Genomic DNA, 27184 nt, shown 5'->3' with positions numbered 1-27184 from the left:
AATAAATGCTTTGGTCAGAATAAACCACTGTGATGTGGTGGTGATTTTGCTACTCTATCCTAATACAAGCACTCTTTATTATGTGGGGGCATTTCTGTTGTTTGTGATCTTTTCTGATTGGAGGCTCTAGCTTTTCTGTTAATTTCTCTGATGTCCTAAGCACCTCAGGGAGGTACAGTGCTCTGTGAGGTCCAGAGCAAAGAATTTCCATCTTACGGAACTAACACAGAAGGGAACATCCCAAATCCCCCAAATGAGAACCTTTAGTTCTCACATCATTTCATTCCTTGCCTTATCAACTAAAGAGTCTACGCTAATTCCACTCCTAGGCATATTTACAAGAGAGGTGAAAACATATGTCCACATTAAAAACTTTCAAATGTTCACAGCAGCATTATTAATAATAGCCAAAAAGTGGAAACAATCCAAATGTCTACCAAGTGTTGAATGGATAAACGGTCCTAAGTTGTCTCTATTCATAAAATGGAATATTCAGCCTTGAAATGTAATGAAGTTCTGATACATGCTACAACATGGATGAGCCTTGAAAACAGTCTGCTAAGTGAAACAGGCCAGACACAAAAGGTCATATATGATTCCATTTATATGAAATGTCCAGAACAGGCCAATCCATAGAGACAGAAAATAGATTACAGGTTGTGGAAAGGGAGAAACAGGGAGTGATTACTAATGAGTATGGAGTTTCTTTTCAGAGTAATGGAGTTATAAAATTAGATACTAGTAGCCAGGTGCGGTGGCTCATGCCTGTAATCTCAGCACTTTGGGAGGCTGAGGCAGGCGGATCACCTGAGGTCGGGAGTTTGAGACCAGCCTGACCAATATGGAGAAACCCCATCTCTACTAAAAATACAAAATTAGCCGGGCATGGTGGCGCATGCCTGTAATCCCAGCTACTTGGGAGGGTGAGACAGGAGAATCACTTGAACCCAGGAGGCGGAGGTTGCGGTGAGCCGAGATTGCACCATGCACTCCAGCCTGGGAAACAAGAGCGAGCCTCTGTCTCAAAAAATAAATAAATAAATAAATAAATAAATAAATAAAATAAAAGTAGATACTAGTAATAGTTGCAAAACTCTGATTATACTAAAAACCACTGAGTTGTATACTTTTAAGGATAAATTTTATGGTATGTGAATTATATCTCATTACAGCTGTTATCAACAAAAACAGATCAAAACAAAAAGTTTTCTATACTTAGAATTTGATGTGATCATACAGCAAAGAAACACTAACAAACATTTTAAAAATCTTCCAAGTATTAACATCTAATCTTTTTCTAGTTTACACAGTTCAGAACAAAAATTTCTCAAACTCATATGGCCATAAGGAGACGGAACTAATATTTACTAATTCAGCTGCTTGAACCTGGGATGTGGAGGTTGCAGTGAGCCGAGATTGTGCCACTGCAGTCCAGCCTGGAAGACAGAGCAAGACTCCATCTCAAAAAAAAAAAAAAAAAAAAAGGCCAGGTGCAGTGGCTCACGCCTATAAACCCAGCACTCTGGGAGGCCGAGGCGGGTGGATCACAAGGTCAGGAGTTCAAGACCAGCCTGGCCAAGATGGTGAAACCCTGTCTCTACTAATAATACAAAAATTAGCCGGGCACGGTGGCAGGTGCCTGTAATCCCAGCTACTCATGAGGCTGAGGCAGGAGAATCGCTTGAGCCCGGGGGGCGGAGGTTGCAGTGAGCCAAGATCGTGCCACTGCACTCCAGCCTGGGCAACAGAGTGAGACTCTGTCTCAAAAAAAAAAAAAGATTTGGCTTGGCTGTGGTTAGTACTGAACATAGAACAGTAAAGAAGTAGGGACTTGAAGCCAAAGGACTCTACAAAACAGTGAAGATTAATCAATACTGGTGAGCTAATAATTACTAAGTGATAAGCTTTTATTTTATTTTATTTATTTATTTATTTTTTTACTGGCGCATGCCACCGTGCCCGGCTAATTTTTTGTATTTTTAGTAGAGACGGGGTTTCACTATGTTAGCCAGGATGGTCTCGATCTCCTAACCTCATGATCCACCCACCTCAGCCTCCCAAAGTGCTGGGATTACAGGCGTGAGCCCCCGCGCCTGGCCAGTGATAAGCAATTTTTTAAGGTATAGATTAATAAAGTACTTTGTCAGATTTTTTTTTTTTTTTTTCCTGAGATAGAGTCTTGCTCTGTCACCCAGGCTAGAGCGCAGTGGCACAATCTTGGCTCACTGCAACCTCTGTCTCCCGGGTTCAAGTGGTTCTCCTGCCTCAGCCTCCCAAGTAGCTGGGATTATAGGTGCCTGCCATCGTGCCCGGCTAATTTTTGTATTTTTAGTAGAGACAGGGTTTCACCATCTTGGCCAGGCTGGTCTTGAACTCCTGACCTCATGATCCACCTGCCTCAGCCTCCCAAAGTGCTGGGATTACAGGTGTGAGCCACCATGCCTGGTGTTTTGTTTTTTAAGAGACAGGGTCTCGCTCTGTTACCCACACTGGAGTGCAGTGGTGCAATCATAGTTCAAACTTGAACTCCTGGGCTCAAGCCATTCTCCCACCTCAGCCTCCGAAGTATTCAGTTGGTGTAAAAGTAATGGTGGTTTTTGGCATTACTTCTAATGGCAAGAACCGTGATTACTTCTGCACCAACCTAATAGCTGGGACTATAGGCACACACCACCACACCTGGCTGATTTTAACATTTTTTTTGTAGAGATAGGGTCTTGCTATGTTGCCAAAGCTGATCTCTAACTCCTGGCCTCAAGCAATCCTCCCACAGTGCTGGGATTACAGGCATGAGCCATTGTGCCTGACCTGTCAGATGATATTTAAGTAAATTTGCCAGGCTAGGATTTATTAACCATTCATAATGGATGCTGCAAAGAATAATAGAATATAAACTAAACTTACTCCTGACTTTCTAAAAATAACTCACTGGAATAATTTCTTTGTAAATGAAAAGTTGTGAGGATGCTTTGCATAAGGATATATTTTTCTCTTCAGTTTCCTCATCAGTACAATGGAGAAGAAAAATACCTCTTATATAGTACATAGAGAGGGAATATAAAGTGGGCATAAGAGCGCAAGGCAGCCCTTGGCACCCGTTATTTCAAGCCACAAAAAATATAAGGAACAGTGTTTTCTGTGTAGATTCTGGGGGTTCTACGAACTAGTCTTGTGCTAAGAGGGAGCACAAGGATGGCCCACAAATCTCTGTGCATGACTTCTAACATTCCTCCTCTTCATATTAGATTATCATCAGGCATCATCATTATGTCTCCCAAATAGGCTATGAGCTCCCAAAAGGCAAGAACCTTGCCACTGAGGAAACATCCATTCCTGATGACTAAATAAATGGACCCTAATTCAATACAATCACTTGGAAGCTATTTAGAACAAGCACAGTGAAAGTTCATTAGGTGGTAGGTAGAAGGGGACCAGAGAATGTTAAGACTAATGCATGTTATTTGATTTTCACAGTGTGTATTTTAGGCAGGCGTTACAGCAGTGGCAAAAAGCCAAATATATAAGCAAGCACCTGGCTCACAATCAAATCATCTTTTCTTATCATTTATCACTTCCAAAGGCAATAATTTCAAAGATGTTCCAAGCTGCTATGAAAAACACTTTTAACAATCTGTATTTCACTGTTCAAGTTTTAAAACTACAAACTGATTTTAAATGGCGTTTTATCATCAAAAACCACCTGATGTGCTTTCTCTTTTTTTCTTTTTTCTATTTTTTTTTTTTGCAATGGGGTCTCACTCTGTTGCCCAGGCTGGAGTGCAGGGGGCACAATCACGGCTCAGTGCAGCCTTGAATTCCTGGGCTTAGGTGATCTTCCCACCTCAGCCTCCTGAGTAGCTGGGCCTACAGGCATGTGCTACCACGCCTATGCCTGGCTAATTTTTGGATTTTTTTTTTTTTTTCTGCAGAGATGAGGTCTCGCCATGTTGCCCAAGCTAGTCTCAAACTCCTGGACTCAAGTGATTCTCCCGCCTCAGCCTCCTAAAGTACTAGGATTACAGGCGTGACCCACTGCACCCAGCCGAGGTGTTGTTCTTCTATGTCTTATAAGAAGTCAATGCTTATATTTTCCTGACGATGAGGGTCCATATCTAGCACTGTCCGTCCGCTTACCAAGTACACTTATGTAAGGATGAAACCACCATTTTCTAAAGTAGACATGTGGTATTGTTTATAATGGAAGCCTGCTCAATGCTGTGTTATTTCTGCTCCCCCTTACCAAAGCTCTGCTGTTCCTTTGCCTGGTGTGCCTCACCTTACTTAGCTGAAGGAACCTGGAAAGTTCCTGACAGTTCAGGATTTTAAGACTATGTTAAAGTCAGAAGATTTTCCACAAAGTAGTGCTCAAGCGGACTATACTCAACTATACATTATACTACAGGATTCACTTATTTATAAATTCACCAGCAGTCAGGAGATTTAAGTTCCAATGGGGGAGACTTTCTCTATTTTGTTTTCCCCTGAATCCCTAGTGCTTACATATATTGAGTACTAAATAAAATTACTTGCCAACTGAATCTTTAATACAATTTGGGGACTTGGAACAATGACAACAAAAATCATGCTCAAGTAATTGCTACAGGTGAGCACTGAATATGACTTTTAGGCTAGTGAGTCAGAACTGCAACAAAGTGCTTTCACAGACCTTTAGCAATAACTTGAGCCGAGTGTTAATCATGCAAGTCCTCTGCTTTCCTTCTCCCTCACTTCTCCCTCGGGCTGGGGGCTCTGGGTTCAGGCTCTCACCTCTAGATTCCTCAGATATCTTCCTGCTGAGACTGGCCAAAACGTAGGTCTCAACTGAAGCAAGTCAAAATTATTACTGGTAAACAAATCTATGATGTAATGTAAATGTAAGTCATTAGCAATCTTGATAAGCACAATTTTTAAGTTGTTAAAAATACTAATGCTTGCAATTTAATTTTTCAAGTCATCTTGAATGGATATATGCATGAATTCGCTGACTTATTTAAACTGTAATCCAGGCCAGGTGCCATGGCTCATGCCTGTTATCCCAACACTAGGGGAAGCCAAGGCAGGAAGATTGTTTGAGGCCAGAAGTTCAAGAATAGCCTGGTCAACAAACAAAGTGACAATTTTTTTTTTTTTTTGAGACAGTCTCCCTCTGTCTCCCAGGCTGGAGTGCAGTGGTGCAATCTCAGCTCACTGCAAGCTCCGCCTCCCAAGTTCATGCCATTCTCTTGTCTCAGCCATTCTCTTGTCTCAGTAGCTGGGACTATAGGCGCCCGCCACAACGTCTGGTTATTATTATTTTTCTTGTATTTTTTTTTTTTTTAGTAGAGACGGGGTTTCACCGTGTTAGCCAGGATGGTCTCAATCTCCTGACCTCGTGATCCACTCGCCTCGACCTCCCAAAGTGCTGGGATTACAGGCGTAAGCCACCCCGCCCGGCCAGGACAATTTGTCTCTAAAAAAAAAAAAAGGAAAAATAAACTCTAGTCCACTAAGTATGTGAGGTGGCTTCCTATTTTTTCACCAATTTAAGATAAGAGTGTAAGGAATTGTTTATGCCCCTAATGTACAATTTTATCATTTTTCTTCCCCCCAATTTTTTTTGAGATAAGAGTCTTACTCTGTCGCCCAGGCTAGAGTGCAGTGGTGTAATCTTGGCTCACTGCAACCGCTGCCTCCCACCCAGCTAATTTTTGTATTTTTGGTAGAAACGAGGTTTCTGCCATATTGGCCAGGCTGGTCTCAAACTCCTGACCTCACATGATCTGACCACCTCGGCCTCTCAAAATGCTGGGATTACAGGCGTGAGTCACTGCATCCGGCCCTCATTTTCCTCCCTTTAAAGAGCAAAGTGAATTAAAAGCCTAGAACAAGAGTGAACAGTCCTCAATAAGGGTGCTAACAGGTTATGTAGGTCACAAGATCTGGCACACTTTTGGCAGCCACCATCTGTGACTTCCACTACCCCAACACCTGAATTTGCCTGTGCCACCACAACAAAAGTAGAGTCACAGCTATCAATAATGTTTGCTGTAAGAAAAAATGTTTGTATTCAAGAAATGTTCAAATTGGCAGTCCACTGGAATGCTATTTCTACACACAAGAATGAGGTGCTTGAGTACCAATAGGCCTCTTATTTAGAGCTATTTCCCATGCTTAAGAATTCAAAGTTAGAACTGACAAGTATATAGTATGGAACCTCACAACCAGGTAGAGTGGGACAAGGTAACCCAGGGTGCTCCCTCTTTGAAGGGAGTAGATACACATTGCCACATACACAAAATCCCAACGGGCCTTTCTAATTTGCAGTTTTGTAAAGGATTTCGGGGTATTTTTAGACTCCATTTATATGTTATTTCCTCTTGAAGCTGCAATGAACATTCACCAAAGTTTGGTCACATTATTCTTTTCCTGAACCTGAAGATTAAAGGTATTCATCCCCTGGGTAAACAATTTTATGAAGGTGTTAATTTATTATTATTACTATTATTATTTTAGGAGACAGCGTCTTAGTCTGCCACCCAGGCTGGAGTGAAGTAGTGTGATCATAGCTCACTACAGCTGTGAACTCCTAGGCTCAAGTGATCCTCCCGCTTCAGAGCCCTGCCCCAAGTAGCTGGGACTACAGGCATGTGCCACCATGCCCAGCTAATTTTATTTTTATTTTTATTTATTTTTTTTTGAGACACAGTCTTGCTCTGTCACCCAGGCTGGAGTGCAGTGGCATGATCTCAGCTCACCGCAACCTCCGCCTCCCGGGTTCAAGCAATTCTCCTGCCCCAGCCTCCCAAGTAGCTGCGATTACAGGTACCTGCCCAGCTAATATTTTTATATTTTAGTAGAGGCGGGGTTTCACCACGTTCAGGCTGGTCTCAAACTCCTGACCTTGTGATGTGCCCGCCTCAGCCTCCCAAAGTGCTGGGATTACAGGCATGAGCCACTGCGCCTGGCCCAGCTAATTTATTTTTGGGGAGGATAGAGACAGGGTCTTATGTTGCCCAGGCTGGTCTCGAACTTCTGGCCTCAGTTGATCCTCCCACCTCGCCTCGGCCTCCTAAAGCGCTGGCATTACAGGCATGAATCACCGTGCCCAGCCGAGATGTTGTTTTTATAAAATAAATACTAAATGTATTTTTAAAATGAAGCTTACATGTATGCAATTGTTATAAAAGCACCATCTAGGCTGGGCGTGGTGGCTCATGCCTGTAATCCCAGCACTTTGGGAGGCCGAGGCGGGCGGATCATGAGGTCAGGAGATCGGGACCATCCTGGCTAACACGGTGAAACCCCGTCTCTATTAAAAATACAAAAAATTAGCCGGGCGTGGTGGCAGGCGCCTGTAGTCCCAGCTACTCAGGAGGCTGAGGCAGGAGAATGGAGTGAACCCATGAGGCAGAGCTCGCAGTGAGCCAAGATCGCACCGCTGCACTCCAGCCTGGGCGACAGAGTGAGACTCCATCTCAAAATTAAAAAAAAGCACCATCTAAACTAAATACAGGAAAAAATACTGAATTCAGCTTTTTTTTTTTTTTTTTTTTTTTTTGAGAGGCTCTCATTCTGTCGCCCAGGCTGGAGTGCAGTGACACGATCTTGGCTCACTGCAACCTGCACAGCACCAAACCTGGCTAATTTTTTCTTAAATTTTTTGTAGAAACAGGGTTTGCCATGTTGCCCAGGCTGGTCTCAAACTCCTGAACTCAAGTGATCTGTCTGCCTCGGCCTTCCAAAGTGCTGGGATAACAGGCATGAGCCACCATGCCTGGCCTGAATTCACCTATTTATGGCATGAGTTGAGGAATTAATTTGGATTTATCAAAATCTGATTAATTTGGCCAGGTGTGGTGGCTCACGCTTGTAATCCCAGCACTTTGGGAGGTTGAGGCAAGAGGATCACTTACCCAGGGAGTTCCAGGCTGCAGTAAGCTATGATCGTGCACCACTGAGCTCCAGCCTAGGCAACAGTGCGAGACCCTGTCTCCAAATAAAACAAAAAAAAGGGAAAAACCAAAAAAAATTAATTTGATTTTTCAAGCTACAGACAGAAATAAGTTCCTGAAAATTTAGAAGGTATCTATGGTAGGCTGCTAATTATCTTAATTCATTCTTCCACAGTAATCGAGGTTTAGTTAGTCACACTGACACCCAGCTACAGAGTATATTTCCTGGCTTCCCCATTGTAGCTAGGTATGGCCCACGCAATTCGTTTTCTTCAATGAAATGTGAGCAAAAGCGATGTATGTATCTTCCTCAACACTTGCTTGGCTTCCTTCTTCCTCCCCTTTTCCCATCCCTTCCTCGGGCTAAGACTCAGTCATGACTAAGTGGTTTCTCTGCTTTGACAAAACCTAAGGAGAAAGAGGAACAACAAATTGAAAGGAATCTTGATCTCTGAATTATCATGAGGTGTGAGAGAAATTTCCTATGTGGAAATTTCTCTGGGATCTCCATTATACTAACTTAGCTAATACTATTAACAAAAATAAAACTTACCACCATAATTATAACACAGGAAGAATATTTAAGTACTGTAAGCAAGAAAACCAGCTTGAGCTCTTTCATGCAATAATTTTTTTTTTTTTTTTTTTGAGACAGAGACTAGAGTCTTGCTGTGTTGCCCAGGCTGGAGTGCAGTGGCGTCATCTTGAAAGCTGGGGTGCAGTGGCATGATCTTGGCTCACTGCAACCTCACCTCCCATGCTCAAGGGATCCTCCTGCCTCAGCCTCCCAAGTAGCTGGGACTATAGGCATGAGCCACCATTCCCAGCTAATTTTTGTATTTTTTGTAAAGACGAGGTTTCCCCATGTTGCCCAGGCTGGTCTCAAACTCCTGGGCTCAAGCAATCCGCCTACCTCGGCCTCCGAAAGTGTTGGCATTACAGGCATGAGCTACTGCATCCAAGCCTAATTATTTTTTTTCTTCTTTTTACCTTATACAATGGGGTGGACTGATAGATTTTTAACTAAGTTATCTTAAATTTCACCCTGAATTCTAGACAGCTTTCTACCATTGAACAGATTAAAAATACATGCACAATGATTTGAAGATATCCTTCACTTTTTTTAATATAAAAAATTTCACCAGCAATAGATCAGAGATTCACTTTTAACATTAGCTCTAATACTAGTAAAGGAAAATTATTATACCTTTTTTCCCCACCCAACGGACTAAGGGGGAAAATCAGTCCTTTTAAGACTTCTTCCTTTTTAAGAAGCCTCTTCTTGGCCGGGTGTGGTGGCTCACGCCTGTAATCCTAGCACTTTGAGAGGCCAAGGTTGGCAGATCGCTTGAGGTCAGGAGTTCAAAACCAGCCTGGCCAACATTGTGAAATCCCATCTCTACTAAAAATACAAAATATTAGCCAGGTGTGGTGGCAGGTGCCTGTAATTTCAGCTACTTGGGAGGCTGAAGCAGGAGAATTGTTTGAACCTGGGAGGTGGAGGTTGCAATGAGCCAGTATGGTGCCAATGCACTCCAGCCTGGGCGACAGAGGGAGACTCTGTCTCAAAAAGAAAAAAAAAAAGAAAACCTCTTCTATATGTGATGCTATAATCAATACCATAACAATGTTTCCTCTAGGAATGTTTTTAACTGAAAACATTCCACAAAGACAAACATTAAATCTCCAGCTGAGTAAACAGTACACAGGTACTTGAAAGTATATTCAAGTACCAGCATGTACTCTTTTCTATCAGCAAAAGCTGAAATGTGAAAAAAATAAACAACTTCTCTCAGTTTGGCTTAAGATGTGGGACTCAGAAGCATTTTAAAATTATCAGAAGAATCCTTTATCCCTATTTTGTTTTCTCATTTTGTACATTTTCCTCTGAATAATCTTGTCCATTGTTGACTCCCAAATCTATCTCTAAGGGCCAAACCTGAGCTCCAGACCCAAAAATCCACAGGACCCATTCCACTACCTGTGCTCTGGAACCTCTTCAACACCTTGCTGCATCAATTTTCTTCACTTCTTTGTCTCTATCAACTCGTCTCCCCAGATCCTTCTCATCAGCACTTAATATGTGTAAATCTCGGCCAGCGCAGTGGCTCATGCCTGTAATCCCGGCACTTTGGGAGGCCGAGGCGGGCGGATCACGAGGTCAGGACATCGAGACCATCCTAACACAGTGAAACCCCATCTCTAGTAAAAACACAAAAAATTAGCTGGGCGTGGTGGCGGGCACCTGTAGTCCCAGCTACTCAGGAGGCTGAGGCAGGAGAATGGTGTCAACCCAGGAGGCAGAGCTTGCAGTGACCGGAGATCGCACCACTGCACTCCAGCCTGAGCGACAGAGCGAGACTCCATCTCAAAAAAAAAAAACCAAAAAAAAGTGCAAATCTCTCTATCTCAAAAAAGCAAGCAAGCAAACAAGCAAATAAAAACACTCAACCCCACGTTCCCCTCTGTATCTAATTCTTTCTTTCATGGCTTAACATCTTAAAGGAGTTGTCTACATTGCTGTTTCTTCTATGTTCTCACCTCTTATTCACTCAGTCATCCATCGATCCCTTCACTCCACATAATACTTCCTTCTTACCAAGATCATTAGTGACCAACTTGTTGCTTCACACATGGGAAGCACATTGGGCTAAACACTGGAAGAAGTAAGCTTTAGCCTTGGTTTGGCTGTGATGTGACTCAGGTGACTTAACTAATCCTTCTGCAACTTATTTTCTCACCCCAATATGAGGAAATTATTTTAAATCCTCTGGTTATAACTCTCCTGAGAGTTTTATACACATTCAATGCAGGAATTAAGTCACCACTCCTCTCATGGTTGGACAAGAATGATGTGAGACCAGGGTAGGCCCAGTTCTGGGAGAAGTTAGGGTTTTGGTATCTTGTCTGATAGGTCATCAGGAGGCTGCAGAAACCTAAATATAAAGGTTTGGGTAGTGAACATGATTTCCAAGGCCCCTTCCAAATCCAGATTCATTTTAAAATAAAATTCAAATGGCATTTAGGAAGTTATAATCTGTGTATTTATAATTTCTACCACATATTTTCTTAAGTGGCTTTGATAGTATTTGAAGAAAGGAGCCAACATGACAGCAAGGAAAAGCTTCGTTCCTCCTTGGCTGCTGGGTCTAGAAGCCTAAGCCTAGACACAGACACTGGCTCTAGTACTACTACAGCTTTCTTCCAAGTAGAGCCCCAGAGGACTACCAGAAGTGCAAACATGGGCCCACAGGGGAGGCTAGGGATAAATATTCTGGGTTGCCTCTGAAAAACGAACAAAATTTCCTGATTTCATTCACATCAAAACTTAAGAGTACTTGACCAGGAATGAGTAGGCTTACATAACTGATAAGCGACCAAATTTATTCAGCAACCCAAACCATACAGAATTCATAGATACAAAACCTCTTTCTGCTTTGTTCTAATAAATCTAAGTAAACACTTGCCTTTCATTCAAGAATAAAATCATAAGCACAAGTGTAAGAGCCTGAGTGTGGTTAAGTTTAAAAAGCAGAGTCTTTTAGTCAAAGTGTAGTTCCAAAGATAATGAGTGGGCCTACCAGAAAATGCCCGTGCATACCCCCTCCTCTGTAGCACATGCAAATCCAGCCACTGCATGCAAATACCAGACTTGGGCACAAAAACAATGACACATTTCAATCAACACTCACCCTCTAGATTCTCCAGAAAGGAGCTGGACATGAGAGCACACTGTGGTTAGGCCATTTCTCTGCTGAACCTGATGGCTGGTGTTCCAAGTCAGATATAAATTGGTCTGTGTCAAAGAAGACAACATCACTACTGAATGGAACAAACCAGAGGGTGAACTTAATCTACTACAGTGCCCAGCCTGTTTTTTTTCTATAATCAAAAGGAATTTAACTGTCTTTTACTTTTCAATCACTGCATAAAATGGCTCTCCACATTTTATTAGATAAAATAAATACTGGAGTTCAGATAGCTCAGGTACTAAGTGATTCTTTTAAAAATGTGAAGGGCAATAACTTTAAGAGTTACAATTATGGTTTTCAGTGGTTTTAAGGGATAAATTCAGCTTTTAAAAACCTAGTTTTTATTACATTACATCTATTAGTAGTTCCCAAATACTTGGCTAAGGCTACATCAAAATTATCTGGGCAACTGATAAAAATATAAACTCCTGAATGCTTTATAAAAATATAAACTCAAACCACAAAATCAAAATCTTTAAGGGTAGCAGCCTAGAAAACTATATGTACAGCCAAATCTGGGAGTCATGGAAGAGTATTTTTTTTTGAGATGGAGTCTCACTCTGTCACCCAGGCTGGAGCGCAGTGGCACAATCTCTTTCCACTGCAATCTCTGCCTTGCGGGTTCAAGTGATTCTCCTGCCTCAGGCTCCCTAGTAGCTGGGACTACAGGCACCCGTCACCATGCCTGGCTACTTTTTGTATTTTTAGTAGAGATGGGGTTTCAACCATGTTGGCCAGGTGGGTCTCAAACTCCTGGCCTCATGTTATCCACCTGCCTAGGCCTCCCAAAGTGCTAGGATTACAGGCGTGAGCCACCATGCCCGCCTGGAGGAGTATTTTTTAAACTAAAGTTCACATCCATTAGAAATGTATGAAATCAATTCAGCAAGTTGAAACTAGTATTTTTATTTTTTTAATTTTTATTTTTTTTATTTTTATTTATTTATTTATTTTTTGAGATGCAGTCTTGCTCTGTCGCCCAGGCTGGAGTGCAGTGGCACCATCTTGGCTCACTGCAAGCTCCACCTCCCGGGTTCACGCCATTCTCCTGCCTCAGCTTCCCTAGTAGCTGGGACCACAGGTGCCCGCCACCACGCCCGGCTAATTTTTTGTATTTTTAGTAGAGACGGGGTTTCACCTTGTTAGCCAGCATGATCTCGATCTCCTGACCTTGTGATCCACCCACCTTGGCCTCCCAAAGTGCTGGGATTATAGGCGTGAGCCACCGTACCTGGCCCCTGAAACTAGTATTTTAAAAAAGAGAAATAGGCCGGACACGGTGGCTCATGCCTGTAATCCCAGCACTTTGGGAGGCTGAGGCGGGTGGATCACGAGGTCAGGACACCGAGACTATCCTGGCTAACATGGTGAAACCCCATCTCTAATAAAAATAAAAAATAAAAATTAGCCAGGCGTGGTGGCGGGCACCTGTAGTCCCAGCTACTTGGGAGGCTGAGGCAGAAGAATGGCATGAACCTGGGAGGCAGAGCTTGCAGTGAGCCGAGATCATGCCACTGCACTCCAGCCTGGGCGACAGAGCGAGACTCCGTCTCAAAAAAAAAAAAAAAGAGAGAAAGAAATAGAACAAAATAGAAGATAGCAGGCTGCATTCCCTCTAATAAAGGTTAAGAATTGGTTTGTGAGACTTTAACATTAGTTGTATATGTATATATTTTTTCTGTACTGGGTCACAACATAATCCTTGTATTTTATTGTAGGAAGCTGTCAAAAATGTTTGAAAGTCACTGCACAAAAGAAGAGTCACCACTGGTCAGTTTTGCAGTACTGGCTAAAGCATTCAGATGCCCCAAGAGTCAAAAACACAATAACGAAATAGGCAAACTCTCATCTTTTTGCCTATAAGGAATTATTCTTGGCCTCTGTTGTACAACTTCAAGTAAAAGGACCTAACCTACTTAGAAGGGAAAAATCTGCATGTAGTCCCTATGAACACTAATACCTTCCTTTTAAGCAGATAAAAGAAGAAAAATAAAGGAAGAGTCAATCTGTACAAAATGCACCCTCACTACACGGGTCAAAACAAAACAAAATCCAGAAATCCTTTGCTTAAGCAAAATTTTTCTGACTTAAGCTTGTTTATTATTTGAGATCACTCACCTAGTTTTCAGAGGTGATTTAAAGATTACAGTGTGTGCAAAGTATTTTAAATACGAAAATATCAAAATACTCTTTTTGGGGGTTCCCAGTCTCCACAACTGAATCCTCCAAAACAGACTTGAAGGTATAGAACATGTGATTACAGGTAGAGCAGCATAAAAATCATAAGAAAGCAGCCCAGGAACAAAGCAAGAGGCCAACACACACTATGGGAGCTTTTGTGAGTGGATGAATTCAGTGGTACTTTCAGATTGTGCTTTACAAAAACTTGCAGTGCTCCAGAAATCCTTCTAGTTCCTTGAAGCATTTTTGTGAGCTCCAAAATATACCTCATTCATCTCTCCTGATCACAAGAACTTTGACCAAACATTTACAAAAGCGTGCCGGGCACGGTGCCTCATGCCTGTAATCCCAGCACTTTGGGAGGCCAAGGTGAGTAGATCACCTGAGGTCAGGAGTTCGAGACCAGCCTGGCCAGCATGGTGAAACCCTGTCTCTACTAAAAACACAAAAATTAGCTGGGCGTGTGGTAGATGCCTGTTAATCCCAGCTACTCAGGAAGCTGAGGCAGGAGAATTGCTTGAACCTCGGAGGCAGAAGTTGCAGTGAGCTGAGATCATGCCATTACACTCCAGACTGGGCAACAGGGCGAGACTCTGACTCAAACAACAACAACAACAACAACAAAAACATTTACAGAAGAAGAGTTTCAGCTGGGCACAGTGGCTCACGCCTGTAATCCCAGCACTTTGGGAGGCCGAGGCGGGAGGATCACAAGGTCAGGATATAGAGACCATCCTGGCCAACATGGTGAAACCCCGTCTCTACTAAAAATACAGAAACTAGCTGGGCGTAGTGGTGAGTGCCTGTAATCCCAGTTACTCAGGAGGCTGAGGCAGGAGAATGGCGTGAACCCGGGAGGCGGAGGTTGCAGTGAGCTGAGATCGCGCCACTGCACTCCAGCCTGGCGACAGAGTGAGACTCCATCTCAAAACAAAACAAAGAAAAAAGAGTTTCAATTCTTTTGAAACTCAAAAAGATTAAAGAGCAGGAAACACTTCCCAACTCATTATGAGGCCAGAATTTACTCTGACACCAAAGCCAGAAAAAGATACTATAAGAAAAGAAAAGGCTAGGCACAGTGGCTTACACCTGGGAGGCTAAGGTGGATGGATCACGAGGTCAGGAGTTTGAGACCAGCCTGGCCAATATGGTGAAACTCCATCTCTACTAAAAATACAAAAAAATTAGCCGGGCATGGTGGTGCGCGCTTGTAGTCCCAGCTACTCAGGAGGCTGAAGCAGAAGAATCGCTTGAACTAGGGAGGCAGAGGTTGCAGTGAGCCGAGATCACACCACTGCATTCCTGCCTGGGCAACAGACCAAGACTCCATCTCAAAAAAACAAACAAACAAACAAACAAAAACAAAAACAACAAAAAAAAGAAAACTACAGAATATTCGTTATTAATATAGATGCAAAAATCAACAAAACACTAACACAATCCAGCAGCATATTAAAAGGATGATACATTAAGACCAAGTGAGTTTTATTCCCAGAATGCAAAGATGATTCAACAAATGAAAATCAATTAAAGTAATATGCCAAATTAGTTGAACAAAAGAAAAAAAAACAGACTCCTGACTGGCATGGGCAACATGGCAAGACCCTACCTCTACAAAAATTAATTTAAAAACCACATGATCATCTCGATAGATGCAGAAAAGCATTTGTAAAAATTCTTTTTTTTTTTGTTTTGGAGACAAGGTGTCACTCTGTCACCAAGGCTGGTGTGCAGTGGCACAATAATGGCTCGCTGCAGCCTCTACCTCCCAGGCTCAAGCAGTCCTCCCACTTCAGCTTCCCAAGTATTTGGGACCACAGCACCTAGCTAATTTTTTGTATTTTTTTTTTTTTTTTTGAGACAGAATCTCACTCTGTCGCCCAGGCTGGAGTGCAGTGGCACGATCTTGGCTCACTGCAAGCTCCACCTCCTGGGTTCACGCCATTCTCCTGCCTCAGCCTCCTGAGTAACTGGGACTACAGGTGCCCGCCACCACACCCAGCTAATTTTTTTGTATTTTCAGTAGAGATGGGGTTTCACTGTGTTAGCCAGGATGGTCTCAATGTCCCGACCTCGTGATCCGCCCGCCTCGGCCTCCCAAAGTGCTGGGATTACAGGTGCGAGCCACCATGCCTGGCCATTTTTTGTATTCTTAGTAGAGATGGGATTTCATCATGTTGCCCAAGCTGGTCCTGAACTCTTGGGCTCGAGCAATCTGCCCACCTCGGCCTCCCAAAGTGCTAGTACTACAGGATTGAGCCATCATGCCCAGAGTGAGTGTGACTGTGAGTGTGTGAGTGTGTGTGTGTTGGGGGGCAGGGGGGTAAGCCAGAGTTTTATTTGTTCATTTCTTGCATTTGAAGTACTTCAACTACTACACAACTGCAACGAACCACTTTACGGGGTTTCCCCTCTCTGTCAATTTTACAGAGACCTAACCATTCCCCCTAGCTTCTTGTCATCAACCTTAATTAGGTTGATTTGGTGTTCAGCACAAAGAACCTCTATGAACTTGACATAGGCTCATCACAGTTGGATGCAAACACACAAAAGATGGGCCTGATACTTCAGCAGCTTTGCGAATTCCACATGCTAGGCCATCATGGGTGAGGACAGTTTTCAACACCTCTTGTAAAGCAGTATTAACAGCCACCACACCTCCAGCAGCAACGCCTTCCTTGGCCATGGTGGTGGTCTACAGGTGAAGCTGAATCTTGAACGCACCCAAGCCTCTGCCTCCACTCGACTCGGCAGTGGCAGGGAAAGAACTCTTTTTCTTTGAGACGGTCTCACTCTGTTGCCCAGGCTGGAGTGCAGTAGCATCCCAATCACGGCTCACTGCAGCCTCCACCTCCTGGGTTCTAGCCATCTGCCCGCCTCAGCCTCCCAAAGTGCTGGTATCACAGGCGTGAGCCACCGCGCCCAACCCATTTATCAAAATTCAATGCTCTTTCAAGATGAAAACATTCAATAAAAAAAGAATAGAAGGAATTTCCTCAATATGAAAAAGGCCATATATGAGAAACCCTTAGTTCCTATCATTATCAACAAAGAACAAAAGCTTTCCCCCTAAGATCACAAACAAAGCAAAGATGCCCACTCTTTCACCACTTCTACCAGCCTACCACTAGAAGTTCTAGCCAGAGCAATTAGGTTAGAAAAATAAATAAATACATAAAGACCATCCAAATTAAAAAGGAAGAGAGAAAATTATCTCTATTCACGAATGGCATGATAGTATAAACATAAAACTCTAAAGAATCCACACAGAAAAAAAATGCTAGCACTAACAAATAAAGTCACTAAAGTGGCAGAATATAGAATCAACACACAATATTCAGCTGTACTTCTATATACTTGGAATGAAAGGTCCAAAAAAAATTAAGAAAACAATTCTTGTTTTGGGTTTTTTTTTTTTTTTTTTTGGTTTGTTTGTTTTTGAGACGGAGTCTCAGGCTGGAGTGCAGTGGCATGATCTTGGTTCACCGCAACTTCTGTCTCCCGGGTTCAAGCGATTCTCCTGCCTCAGCCCCCCGAATAGCTGGGATTACAGGCATATGCCAACACACCCAACTAATTTTTGTATTTTTAGTAGAGACAGGGTTTCCCCATGTTGGCCAGGTGGGCCCACGTTAGCCAGGTTGGTCTTGAACTCCTGACCCGCCTGCCTCGACCTCCCAAAGTGCTGGGATTACAAGTGTGAGCCGCATGCCCAACCTTAAGAAAAACAATTCTATTTACAGTAGCATCAAAAAGAATAAAATACTTAGGAATTAACCAAAGAGGCATAAGATTTCTACACTGAAAACTAGGCCAGGCATGGTGGCTCATGCCTGTAATCCCTGCACTTTGGGAGGCTAAGGCGGGTGGCTCACCTGAGGTCAGGAGTTTGAGACCAGCCTGACTAATATGGAGAAACCCCATCTCTAATAAAAATGCAAAAAATTAGCCAGGCATGGTGATGTGCACCTGTAAACCTGGCTACTCAAGAGGCTGAGGCAGGAGAATCGTTTGAACTCGGGAGGTGGAGGCTGCAGTGAGCCAACGTCATGCCACTACACTCCAGCTTGGGTGACACAGCCAGACTCCGTCTCAAAAATAAATAAATAAATAAAATAAAGGATTTGGATAGACAAGAAAATATACAAATGGACAACAGGCACATGAAAAGATGCTCAACATCATTAGTCAGTAGAGAAATGCAAATCAAAATTATAATGAGATATCACTTAATACCCAGTAGGATGCCTATTATTTTTAAAATGGAAAATAACATGTGTTGGCAAGGGTATAAAGAAACTGAAAGCCTTATACATTGTAAATGTAAAATGGTGTGGCTGCTGTAGGATTAAAAAAAAAATAGTGGTTCCTCAAAAAGTTGAACATGGAGGCTGGGCTTGGTGGCTCACGCCTGCAATCCCAGCACTTTGGGAGGCTGAGGAGGGCGGGTGACCTGAGGTCAGAAGATTGAGATCAGCTTGGCCAACATGGTGAAACCCCGTTTTTACTAAAAATACAAAAATTAACTGGGCGTGATGGCACATGCCTGTAATCCCAGCTACTCAGGAGGCTGAGGCATGAGAATCGCTTGAACCCGGGAGGCGGAGACTTCAGTGAGCCCAGATCGCACCACTGCACTCCAGCCTGGGTGACACAGTGAGACTCCATCTCAAAAAGAAAGTTGAACACAGAATTACCAAAGGACCCAGCAATTCCACTCTTAGGTAAACACTCAAAAGTACTGAAAAGAGGGACTCAAACAGTATGTATGCCAGTGTTCACAGCAGCATTATTCACAACAGCCAAGAGGCAAACAACACAAATTATCTTTTTTTTTTTTTGAGATGGAATTTTGCTCTTGTTGCCTAGGCTGGAGTGCAATGGCATGGTCTCAGCTCACTGCAACCTTTGCCTCCCAGGCTCAAGTGATTCTCCTGCCTCAGTCTCCCGAGTAGCTGAGATTATAGGCGACCACCACCATGCCCAACTAATTTTTGTATTTGTAGTAGAGATGGGGTTTCACCATGTTGGTCAGGCTGCTCTCGAACTCCTGACCTGAGGTGATCCACCTGCCTCAGCCTCCCAGGTGCTGGGATTACAGGCGTGAGCCACCGAGCCTCGTCCATATTTTTTTTTTTTTTTTAATATGTTATGTGTTCATCAACTTTTTTTGAGACAGGGTCTCCGTTGCCCAGGTTGGAGTGCATGGTGCAATCTCAGCTCACTGCAACCTCCATCTCCTAAGCTCAGGTGATCCTCTCATCTCAGCCTCCTGAGTAGCTAGAACTACAGGCACACACCACCACGCCCAGCTAATTTTTAAATTTTTTATAGACATGGGGTCTCGCCATGTTGCCCAGGCTGGTCCTGATCTTCTGGGCTCAGGCAATCCACCCACCTCAGCTTCCCAATGTGCTGGGATTAGAGATGTGAGCTACTGTGCCTAGCCCCAAATTATTTTTCGCCAGATGAATGGATAAACAAGATGTGGTGTACACACAAAATTGAATATTATTCCTCCATATAGAATATTATATGTAAATAATATGCTATATAAAAATATTCCAATAGATTATTCCTCCATATGCTTACAATATGGATGAGCCTTGAAAACATTATGCTAAGTGAAATAAGCCAGACAAAAAAAGAAAAGCACTGTGTAATCCCACTTCTATGAAGTATCTAGAGTAGGGAAATTCATAGAGACAGCAGAGTAGAGGTTACCAGGGGCTAGAAGGACGGGAAGGAAATGAGTAGTTATTACTTTAATAGAGTTGTAATGTTTGGGTGATGAAAAAGTTCTGGAAATAGATAGTGGTGGTGGTTATACAATATTGTGAATGTATTAATGCCACTTAACTATATACTTAAAGTGATTAAAATGGTAAATTTTAAATTTTAAACAAACTTTGGATTTTCTCATGGGAGAACATTGTGTGAAATGACTTAATTAGGTTTTCACAGCTCTAACCATTAACTTAAAAAGCAAGACTTAGAGGACTTTTGTAAATCCCTCTTTTAAAATTTATAAATCTGGGTACATTCAACTCATACCTCAATGAGCTAATGAACCTAACAAAGGGCTTTTACAAATCAGTAAGAGGAAGGATCAACAATCTAATAGAAAAGTAAGCAAATATGAACAGAGATCATAGATTTGGGAGGTGGGGGTTGTAGTGAGCCGAGATGGTGCCAATGTACTCCAGCCTGAGCAGCAGAGCGAGAATCCATCTCAAAAAAAAAAAAAAAAAAAAAGATAGTGGTACAAATATTCAAAGCAGTATTTTATAGAATATTTTATGGAATATTCTAAGAATATCTTTCAAGGAAGCTCTTTTATGTTACAGTATAGAATAATCTCCCAAGATTCTATATTACATGGGAAATGCAAAGTATAAACTAGTACACATAATATGCTAGTAAAAATAAGGAAAAAAAAATGCAACTGTTTATAAATGCATACAATGACGCCAAGAAACTAGTAACTCCAATTCTCCCTACAGAGGACAATGGAGTATCTACCTAGAAGACAGATTTTTTTTAACTATGTATAATGTTGTAACTTTAGCATTTTAAACCATATGAACGTATTACTTGTTCAAAAAATTATATTAAGAAACACAGGCCAGGCATGGTGGCTCACGCCTGTAATCCTAGCACTTTGGGAGGCCGAGACCAACCTGAGCAACGTAGTGAAAGCCTGCCTCTACAAAAAAATTTAAAAATTAGTCGGATGTGGTGGCAGGCACCTGTAGTCCCAGCTACTCGGGAGGCTGAGGTGGGAGAATTGCTGGAGCCTGAGAGGTCGAGGCTGCAGTGAGCCATGATGGTCCCACTGCACTCCAGCCTGATCAACACAGCAAACTCCTTTCTCCGTTCCCCCACCAAAGAAATAAACACAAATAAAATGTTAAAATTCCCATTCTACATAAAATCATCTATAGATGTTTTTAAATATACAACATGATTATCAAGGACTTAATCTATACCACATTCTTGTAGATGTAAAGTTAAAATGCTCTATCACTCTCAACCCTACCCTATCTTCCAGCATAAATGAGACTTTCACACTTTTTCTCTTGCCCAGATAGAGAGGCTAACCGTAGGCTTTGGAAATGTCTTAAAAAAAAAAAAAAAAAAAAAAAGAGCCAGGCATCTTCAAACAGAGAAAAGCTGTTTGAGCACATTTATCTAAGTCTATCAAAAGCTATGATTGTTAGCAAGACGTAATCTTGTAATGCCAAGGCAGAAAACTGCCACCAAACCACAAAAAGCTTGTTTAACTGCTGAACCTAAAATTAAACAATTTATCTCTCATTAAAAAATTTTTTTGTTCCTGTGAATAATCTGCCTTCGAAGGAACTCAAAAAAAGGATATCAGTTTTAAAACAGAATACATCTTTAAGACAGGTTTTGCTATCTTACACATGGCAGCACGTTAGAAAGTTACAATGCTATTGTCTTTACAGAAGCGAGATTATATAAGTGATCAATTATAGCTATTTTAGAAGCCACTAAAAACACATGTGAGAAAATCTACATTTCAGACAAATCTGGATTCAAATGCCTGCCCCAATTATTTGTGGCCATATAACACTGGGATGTGCTTAAGGTCTCTGAGCCACATCTATACACAATTAAGACTAATAATTCACATTTCATACATGGTTGGGAAGAATTAATGAGCTACTAGCAAAGTGCCTAGCACAGTGTTAAAAAAAATGAGTTTATCAAGAAACAGTAACCATAATTCATTACCTTTTTTTGTATTTTTGAGACAGAGTATCACTCTGTTGCCCAGGCTGGAGTGCAGTGGCCTGATCTCAGCTCACTGCAACCTCTGCTTCCCAGGTTCAAGTGATTCTCCTGCCTCAGCCTCATGAGTAGCCGAAATTACAGGCACTCACCACCACGAGTGGCTAATTTTTACTATTTTCTTTTTTTTGGAGATGGAGTCTTGCTCTGTCGCCCAGGCTGGTGTGCAGTGGCACCATCTCAGCTCACTGCAACCTCTGCCTCCCAGGTTCAAGCGATTCTCCTGCCTTAGCCTCCCAAGTAGCTGAGATTACAGGTGTGTGCCACCACACCCGGCTAATTTTTGTATTTTTAGTAGAGACAGGGTTTCACCATGTTGGCTAGCCTGGTCTCAAACTCCTGGCCTCCAGTGATCCGCCCACCTCGGCCTCCCAAAGTGCTGGGATTGCAGTCATAAGCCATTGTGCCTGGCCCAATTTTTACTATTTTTAGTAGAGACGAAGTTTCACCATGTTGGTTAAGCTGGTCTTGAACTCCCTCCTGATGTCAAATGATCCTCCCATCTCGGCCTTTCAAAGTGCTGGGATTACAGGCATGAGCCACCGCGCCCAGCCATTAACTATTTTTAAATACACATTTTGAGGGGAACTTAGTTTGAAGACTTCTGATATGCTGCTTTAGTGGTAGCCTCTCTTGGACTTTTCCTAGCTTATGCATAAATTATATTTTTAATTGCATTTTATTTATTTATTTTGAGACAGGGTCTCACTCTGTCGCCCAGGCTGAAGTGCAGTGGCATGATCTCTGCTAATTTCAACCTCTGCCTTCCAGGCTCCAGCGATCCTCCCACCTCAGCCTCTCGAGTAGCTGGGACTATAGGCACATGCCACCACACCTGGCCTAATTTTGGCATTTTTTTATAGAGACAGGGTTTCACCATGTTGCCCAAGCTGGTCTCAAACTCCTGAGCTCAAGTGATCCGCCGGCTCTGGCCTCCCAAAGTGCTGGGATTACAGGCATGAGCCACAGTACCTGGTCATGTATAAATCTTAACGTAGGTTGATTAAAATAAATTTTTTGTTCAGAAATAATACATTCATTAAAAAAAAAGGTACAACTTATTTATGTCCATGGAAATACACAGATGCATTTGATATAAAAAATAAAAAATCTTCTCAAATGTTTGTTGTTCTTTCTTCATTAGGCCTAAAACTCAATTTTTCTTATTGTATGTCCCAGGGTGGTTGTGTCTAAGGTCTTGAATCCCCATCGTGGTCCATCTCGCATAAGCCATGATTTAAAGCCTACATGGGCATTATTTACTAGACCTTTCAGCTTCTGGAATCATTCATCCTAAACATGTTTGAGGCTGTATAGCACATGTATGCTTCCCAAAAGAGGATTCATGAGTTATCCAGTGTCCAAGTTAAAAGAGAAATTTCAGCATTATCTACTTCCCTCCACTCCAGTGCCCAGTGATTATACCTCATAGATGACACACTCTCACCACTGGCTGTGCATGTCTTTTATTTAATTTAATTAATTAATTTATTTATTTAAGTTTTATTATTTATTTATTTATTTGTTTTGAGATGGAGTTTTGCTCCTGTTGCCCAGGCTGGAGTGCAATGGCACGATCTTGGCTCACTGCAACCTCCGCCTCTTAGGTTCAAGCGATTCTCCTGCCTCAGCCTCCAAGTAGCTGGGATTACAGGTGCCCACCACCACGCCCAGCTAATTTTTGTATTTTTAGTAGAGACGGGGTTTCACTATATTGGCCAGGCTGGTCTCAAGCTCTTGACCTCAGGCAATCTACCCGCCTCAGCCTCCCAAAGTGCTGGGATTACAGGCGTGAGCCACCGTGCCTTGCCATGTTTTATTTATTTTAATAAAATAGACACCAGTGAAACCACTAACCAACAGGTGCAAGAGAACACTGACAATATTAACCTCTCTGTTCCTGTTCCTCCTCCATACCAGTCTCCTGCTTCCCACATCCAAGTAACCACCTGAATGTTGTGTTTATCATTCCCTTGATTTTAAAAAGCACCTGCTTTTTGAAAGCAGGCTCTTCTGCTTGTCTTTTACATACAGAACTGAAGCAGCTGAGGTCATGACTAGAGTCCCTGTTTACTGCTGAACTACCAAATGCCCTACATTCAGGATCAGCATGTTACTGCACAGAGCCTGCAAGTGGCAGTGTCAGTTTTCACCACAGCATCAGGTCAGGCTATATTTAACACGCATCCTCTTCTCTGCTGAAGAGCTGCAGCTGTGGCTCTGTTAGTCTGTGAACAAGGAGGAGGACAAGTGGGAACTGAGGGACTTTAATGGAAAGTTGTAACAGGATTTGGTTAACTCAATCATAAATTAAATGGGCCTGTATTTAAAGGTCTAAGATAGTCTAGTTTTACAATACTATAATCTTTTTTTTTTTTTTTTTGAGATGGAGTCTCACTCTGTTGCCCAGGCTGGAGTACAGTGGTGCCATCTCAGCTCACTGCAACCTCCACCTCCTGGATTCAAGTGATTCTCCTATCCCAGCCTCCCAAGTAGCTGGGACTACAGGCGTGCACCATCATGCCCAGCTAATTTTTCTTTTTTTTCTTTTTGGTAGAGATGGGGTTTTGCCATGTTGGCCAGGCTGGACTCGAACTCCTGACCTCAGGTGATCCACCCACCTCAGCCTCCCAAAGTGCTGGGATTACAGGCATGAGCCACTGTGTCTGGCCGCTATAATCTTTCTTTTTTTTAAAACAAACAAACAAAAAAACAGTATCAATTACCACACTGAATCAACTCTTAATTAAAATGTTTAAAACAGCTTGACAAACGGGCACCGTGGCTCACACTTGTAATCCCAGCACTTTAGGAGGCCAAGGAGGGCAGATCACTTGAGCCCAGGAGTTTGAGACCAGCCTGGGCAACACGGCGAAACTCCATCTCTACCAAAAACAAAAAATAATAAAAAAACAAAAACAAAAACCCCCCAAAATTAGCCAGGCATGGTGGTGTGTGCCTGTAGTCCCTGCTACTTGGGGGGCTAAAGTGGGAGGATCACCTGAGTCCCGGGAGGTCAAGGCTGCAACAAGCCATGATCATGCCACTGCACTCCAGCCTGTGCAACAGAGTGAGACCCTGTCTCAAAATAAATTTTAAAAAGGCCAAGTGCACTGGCTCATGCCTGTAATCCCAGCACTTTAGGAGGCTGAGGCAGGCAGATCGCTTGAGGTCAGGAGTTCAAGACCAGCCTGGCCAACATAACCCTGTCTCTACTAAAAATACAAAAATCAGTTGGGCATGGCAGTGGGCACCTGTAATCCCAGCTACTCGGGAGGCTGAGGCATGAGGATTGTTTGAACCCCATAGGCAGAGGTTGCAATGAGCTGATATCGCGCCACTGCACTCCAGCCTGGGTGACAAGGGAAACTCCATTTCAAAAAATAAATAAATGAAAAACAGCTTGACAGTTTCCATATCTGTTATAAAATCAATTGTTTTAATGTTTATTGTCTGGTCCAAAATCTGCGGCATAAAAACCCATAATGAACATAAATGTTTATGGAAAATTACGTTTCCAGGCATACAAATTGTAAATATGAGTAAAATTCAGTGATAATTGGACAGCCGTAGAACATGCTTTTCAAGGAGGTGCGATGATATATGGAGGTAGTGAAGAAAATATAAAGACAAGAAGCAAAATAGTCATGAACTATGCCTTAATTGTTTGCGTAAGTTTATATTACAGCCTTCCAGGGGGACTACTTGAAAGAGAACTTGGTGAAACGTCGGTACTGTGCTGCTGTTGTAACCCCCAAAGGAATATCTGCCTTGCCCCAGGAAGCCTGAGACTGAGAAATGGTTCTGGGATTCTTCTGAGCTTGGAAAGTTGATATGAAGCACCAAAATCATCTCAATGAAACAGAACAAGGATAATTATAAAGTTTAGTCTTTGGTCCAAAAAACCCCCATATATATATATAAATATATATAAAATATATATAAATATATAAATATAAATAAATATATAAATATATAAATATAAATATATAAATATATAAATATATAAATATAAATATATATAAATATATAAATAAATATATAAATATATAAATATATAAAAATATATAAATATATATATAAATAAATATATATAAATATATAAATAAAAATATATATAACTCTCTCTCTCTATATATATATATGAACCTATGTAGGGAAAGGACACAACTTTGCATAATTATGACTCACTAAATCAACAGCATATCAGAGCTAAGAAAATCCCCTGACCTCAGGCCATACTGATAAAGTCTTTTGAACAGGGAAAGTGACAGTCTTAACCTACAACAAGCTAGCTAGAGTGTGTTCCCTTCTGGATACTCCACTATGAAAGGTAACTTAAACATCACGGTTCAAGCAGAAGGAAATTTGCATTTTGGCGAGGGAAGGATGAAGTTGCTGGAGAGTTTTTAAGACTGGGAAAGAGATCAAGCTTTCACACATGTGAAGGCTATTATACAAGAAGGATTAAATATGTTCTGAATTATTCTAGAGGTATTAGAGCCCACATGAAACAAGAAGAGCAGCTAGAACTCAAAAGGCCCTGAGATGTCCCAAAGAAGCTAGGGAAGAGACACAGAGGAATATAATTATCATTAAGAATACCAAAGTGTGAACTCCAGCGAGAAAGAGAATGAAGAGCCTTTAAAACTTCATCTAGGCCGGGCGCAATGGCTCACGCTTGTAATCCCAGCACTTTGGGAGGCTGAGGCGGGTGGATCACAAGGTCAGGAGACCAAGACCATCCTGGCTAATACGGTGAGACCCTGTCTCTACTAAAAATACAAAAAGTTAGCCGGGCGTGGTGGCAGGTGCCTGTAGTTCCAGCTACTCAGGAGGCTGAGGCAGGAGAATGGCATGAACCCGGGAGGCGGAGCTTGCAGTGAGCTGAGATCACCACTGCACTCCAGCCTGGGCAACAGAGTGAGACTCCGTCTCAAAAACAAACAAACAAAACAAAACAAAAAACACTTCATCTAATACTGAGAATCAATAATAGTTTTTTTTTGTTTTGTTTTTTGGTTTTTTTTTTTAAACAGGGTCTTGCTCTGTTGCCTAGGCTGCAGTGCAGTGGCACATTCTCGGCTCACTGTAACCTCCGCCTCCTGGGTTCAAGCAATCCTCCCACTTCAGCCTCCTGAGTAGATGGGACTATAGGCACACAACACCATGATCAGCTAATTTTTTTTCTTTTTCTTTTTGAGATGGACTCTCGCTCTGTCGCCAGGCTGGAGTGAGTGGCATGATCTTGGCTAACTGCAATCTCCGCCTCCTGGGTTCAAGCGATTCCCCTGCCTCAGACTCCTGAGTAGCTGGGACTACAGGCACGCACCACCATGCCTGGCTAATTTTTTTGTATTTTAGTAGAGACGGGGTTTTACCATGTTGGCTAGGATGGTCTCGACCTCCTGACCTCATGATCTGCCCGCCTGGGCCTCCCATAGTGCTGGGATTACAGGCGTGAGCCAACACACCCAGCTATGCTCAGCTAATTTTTAAATTTTT

The 27184-nt window shown here is 42.3% G+C and overlaps 1 protein-coding gene across 5 annotated transcripts in view; it reads right to left on the bottom strand.

Moving 5' to 3' along the window:
* Positions 1–27184, bottom strand: part of NFATC3 (nuclear factor of activated T cells 3) — a 146533-nt gene that overhangs the window by 3264 nt on the left and 116085 nt on the right. The window contains exon 10 of one of the 5 annotated variants that reach the window (XM_063654412.1): positions 4768–4821. The exons of 1 other annotated variant lie outside the window; for it this stretch is intronic. In XM_063654412.1, the coding sequence (XP_063510482.1) occupies positions 4768–4821 (54 nt within the window). Of the gene's footprint in view, positions 1–4666; positions 4857–11623; positions 11728–27184 lie in introns of all 5 variants that reach the window. 3 more of the 5 variants (XM_054454038.2, XM_054454035.2, XM_063654414.1) reach the window with 3 other exon arrangements.

Source organism: Pongo pygmaeus, chromosome 18 (assembly GCF_028885625.2).
Source record: "Pongo pygmaeus isolate AG05252 chromosome 18, NHGRI_mPonPyg2-v2.0_pri, whole genome shotgun sequence".
NCBI classification, from domain to species: Eukaryota; Metazoa; Chordata; class Mammalia; order Primates; family Hominidae; genus Pongo; species Pongo pygmaeus.
The sequence above is the reverse complement of the archived record's forward strand: the minus strand, read 5'-3'. Positions and strand labels throughout refer to the sequence as shown.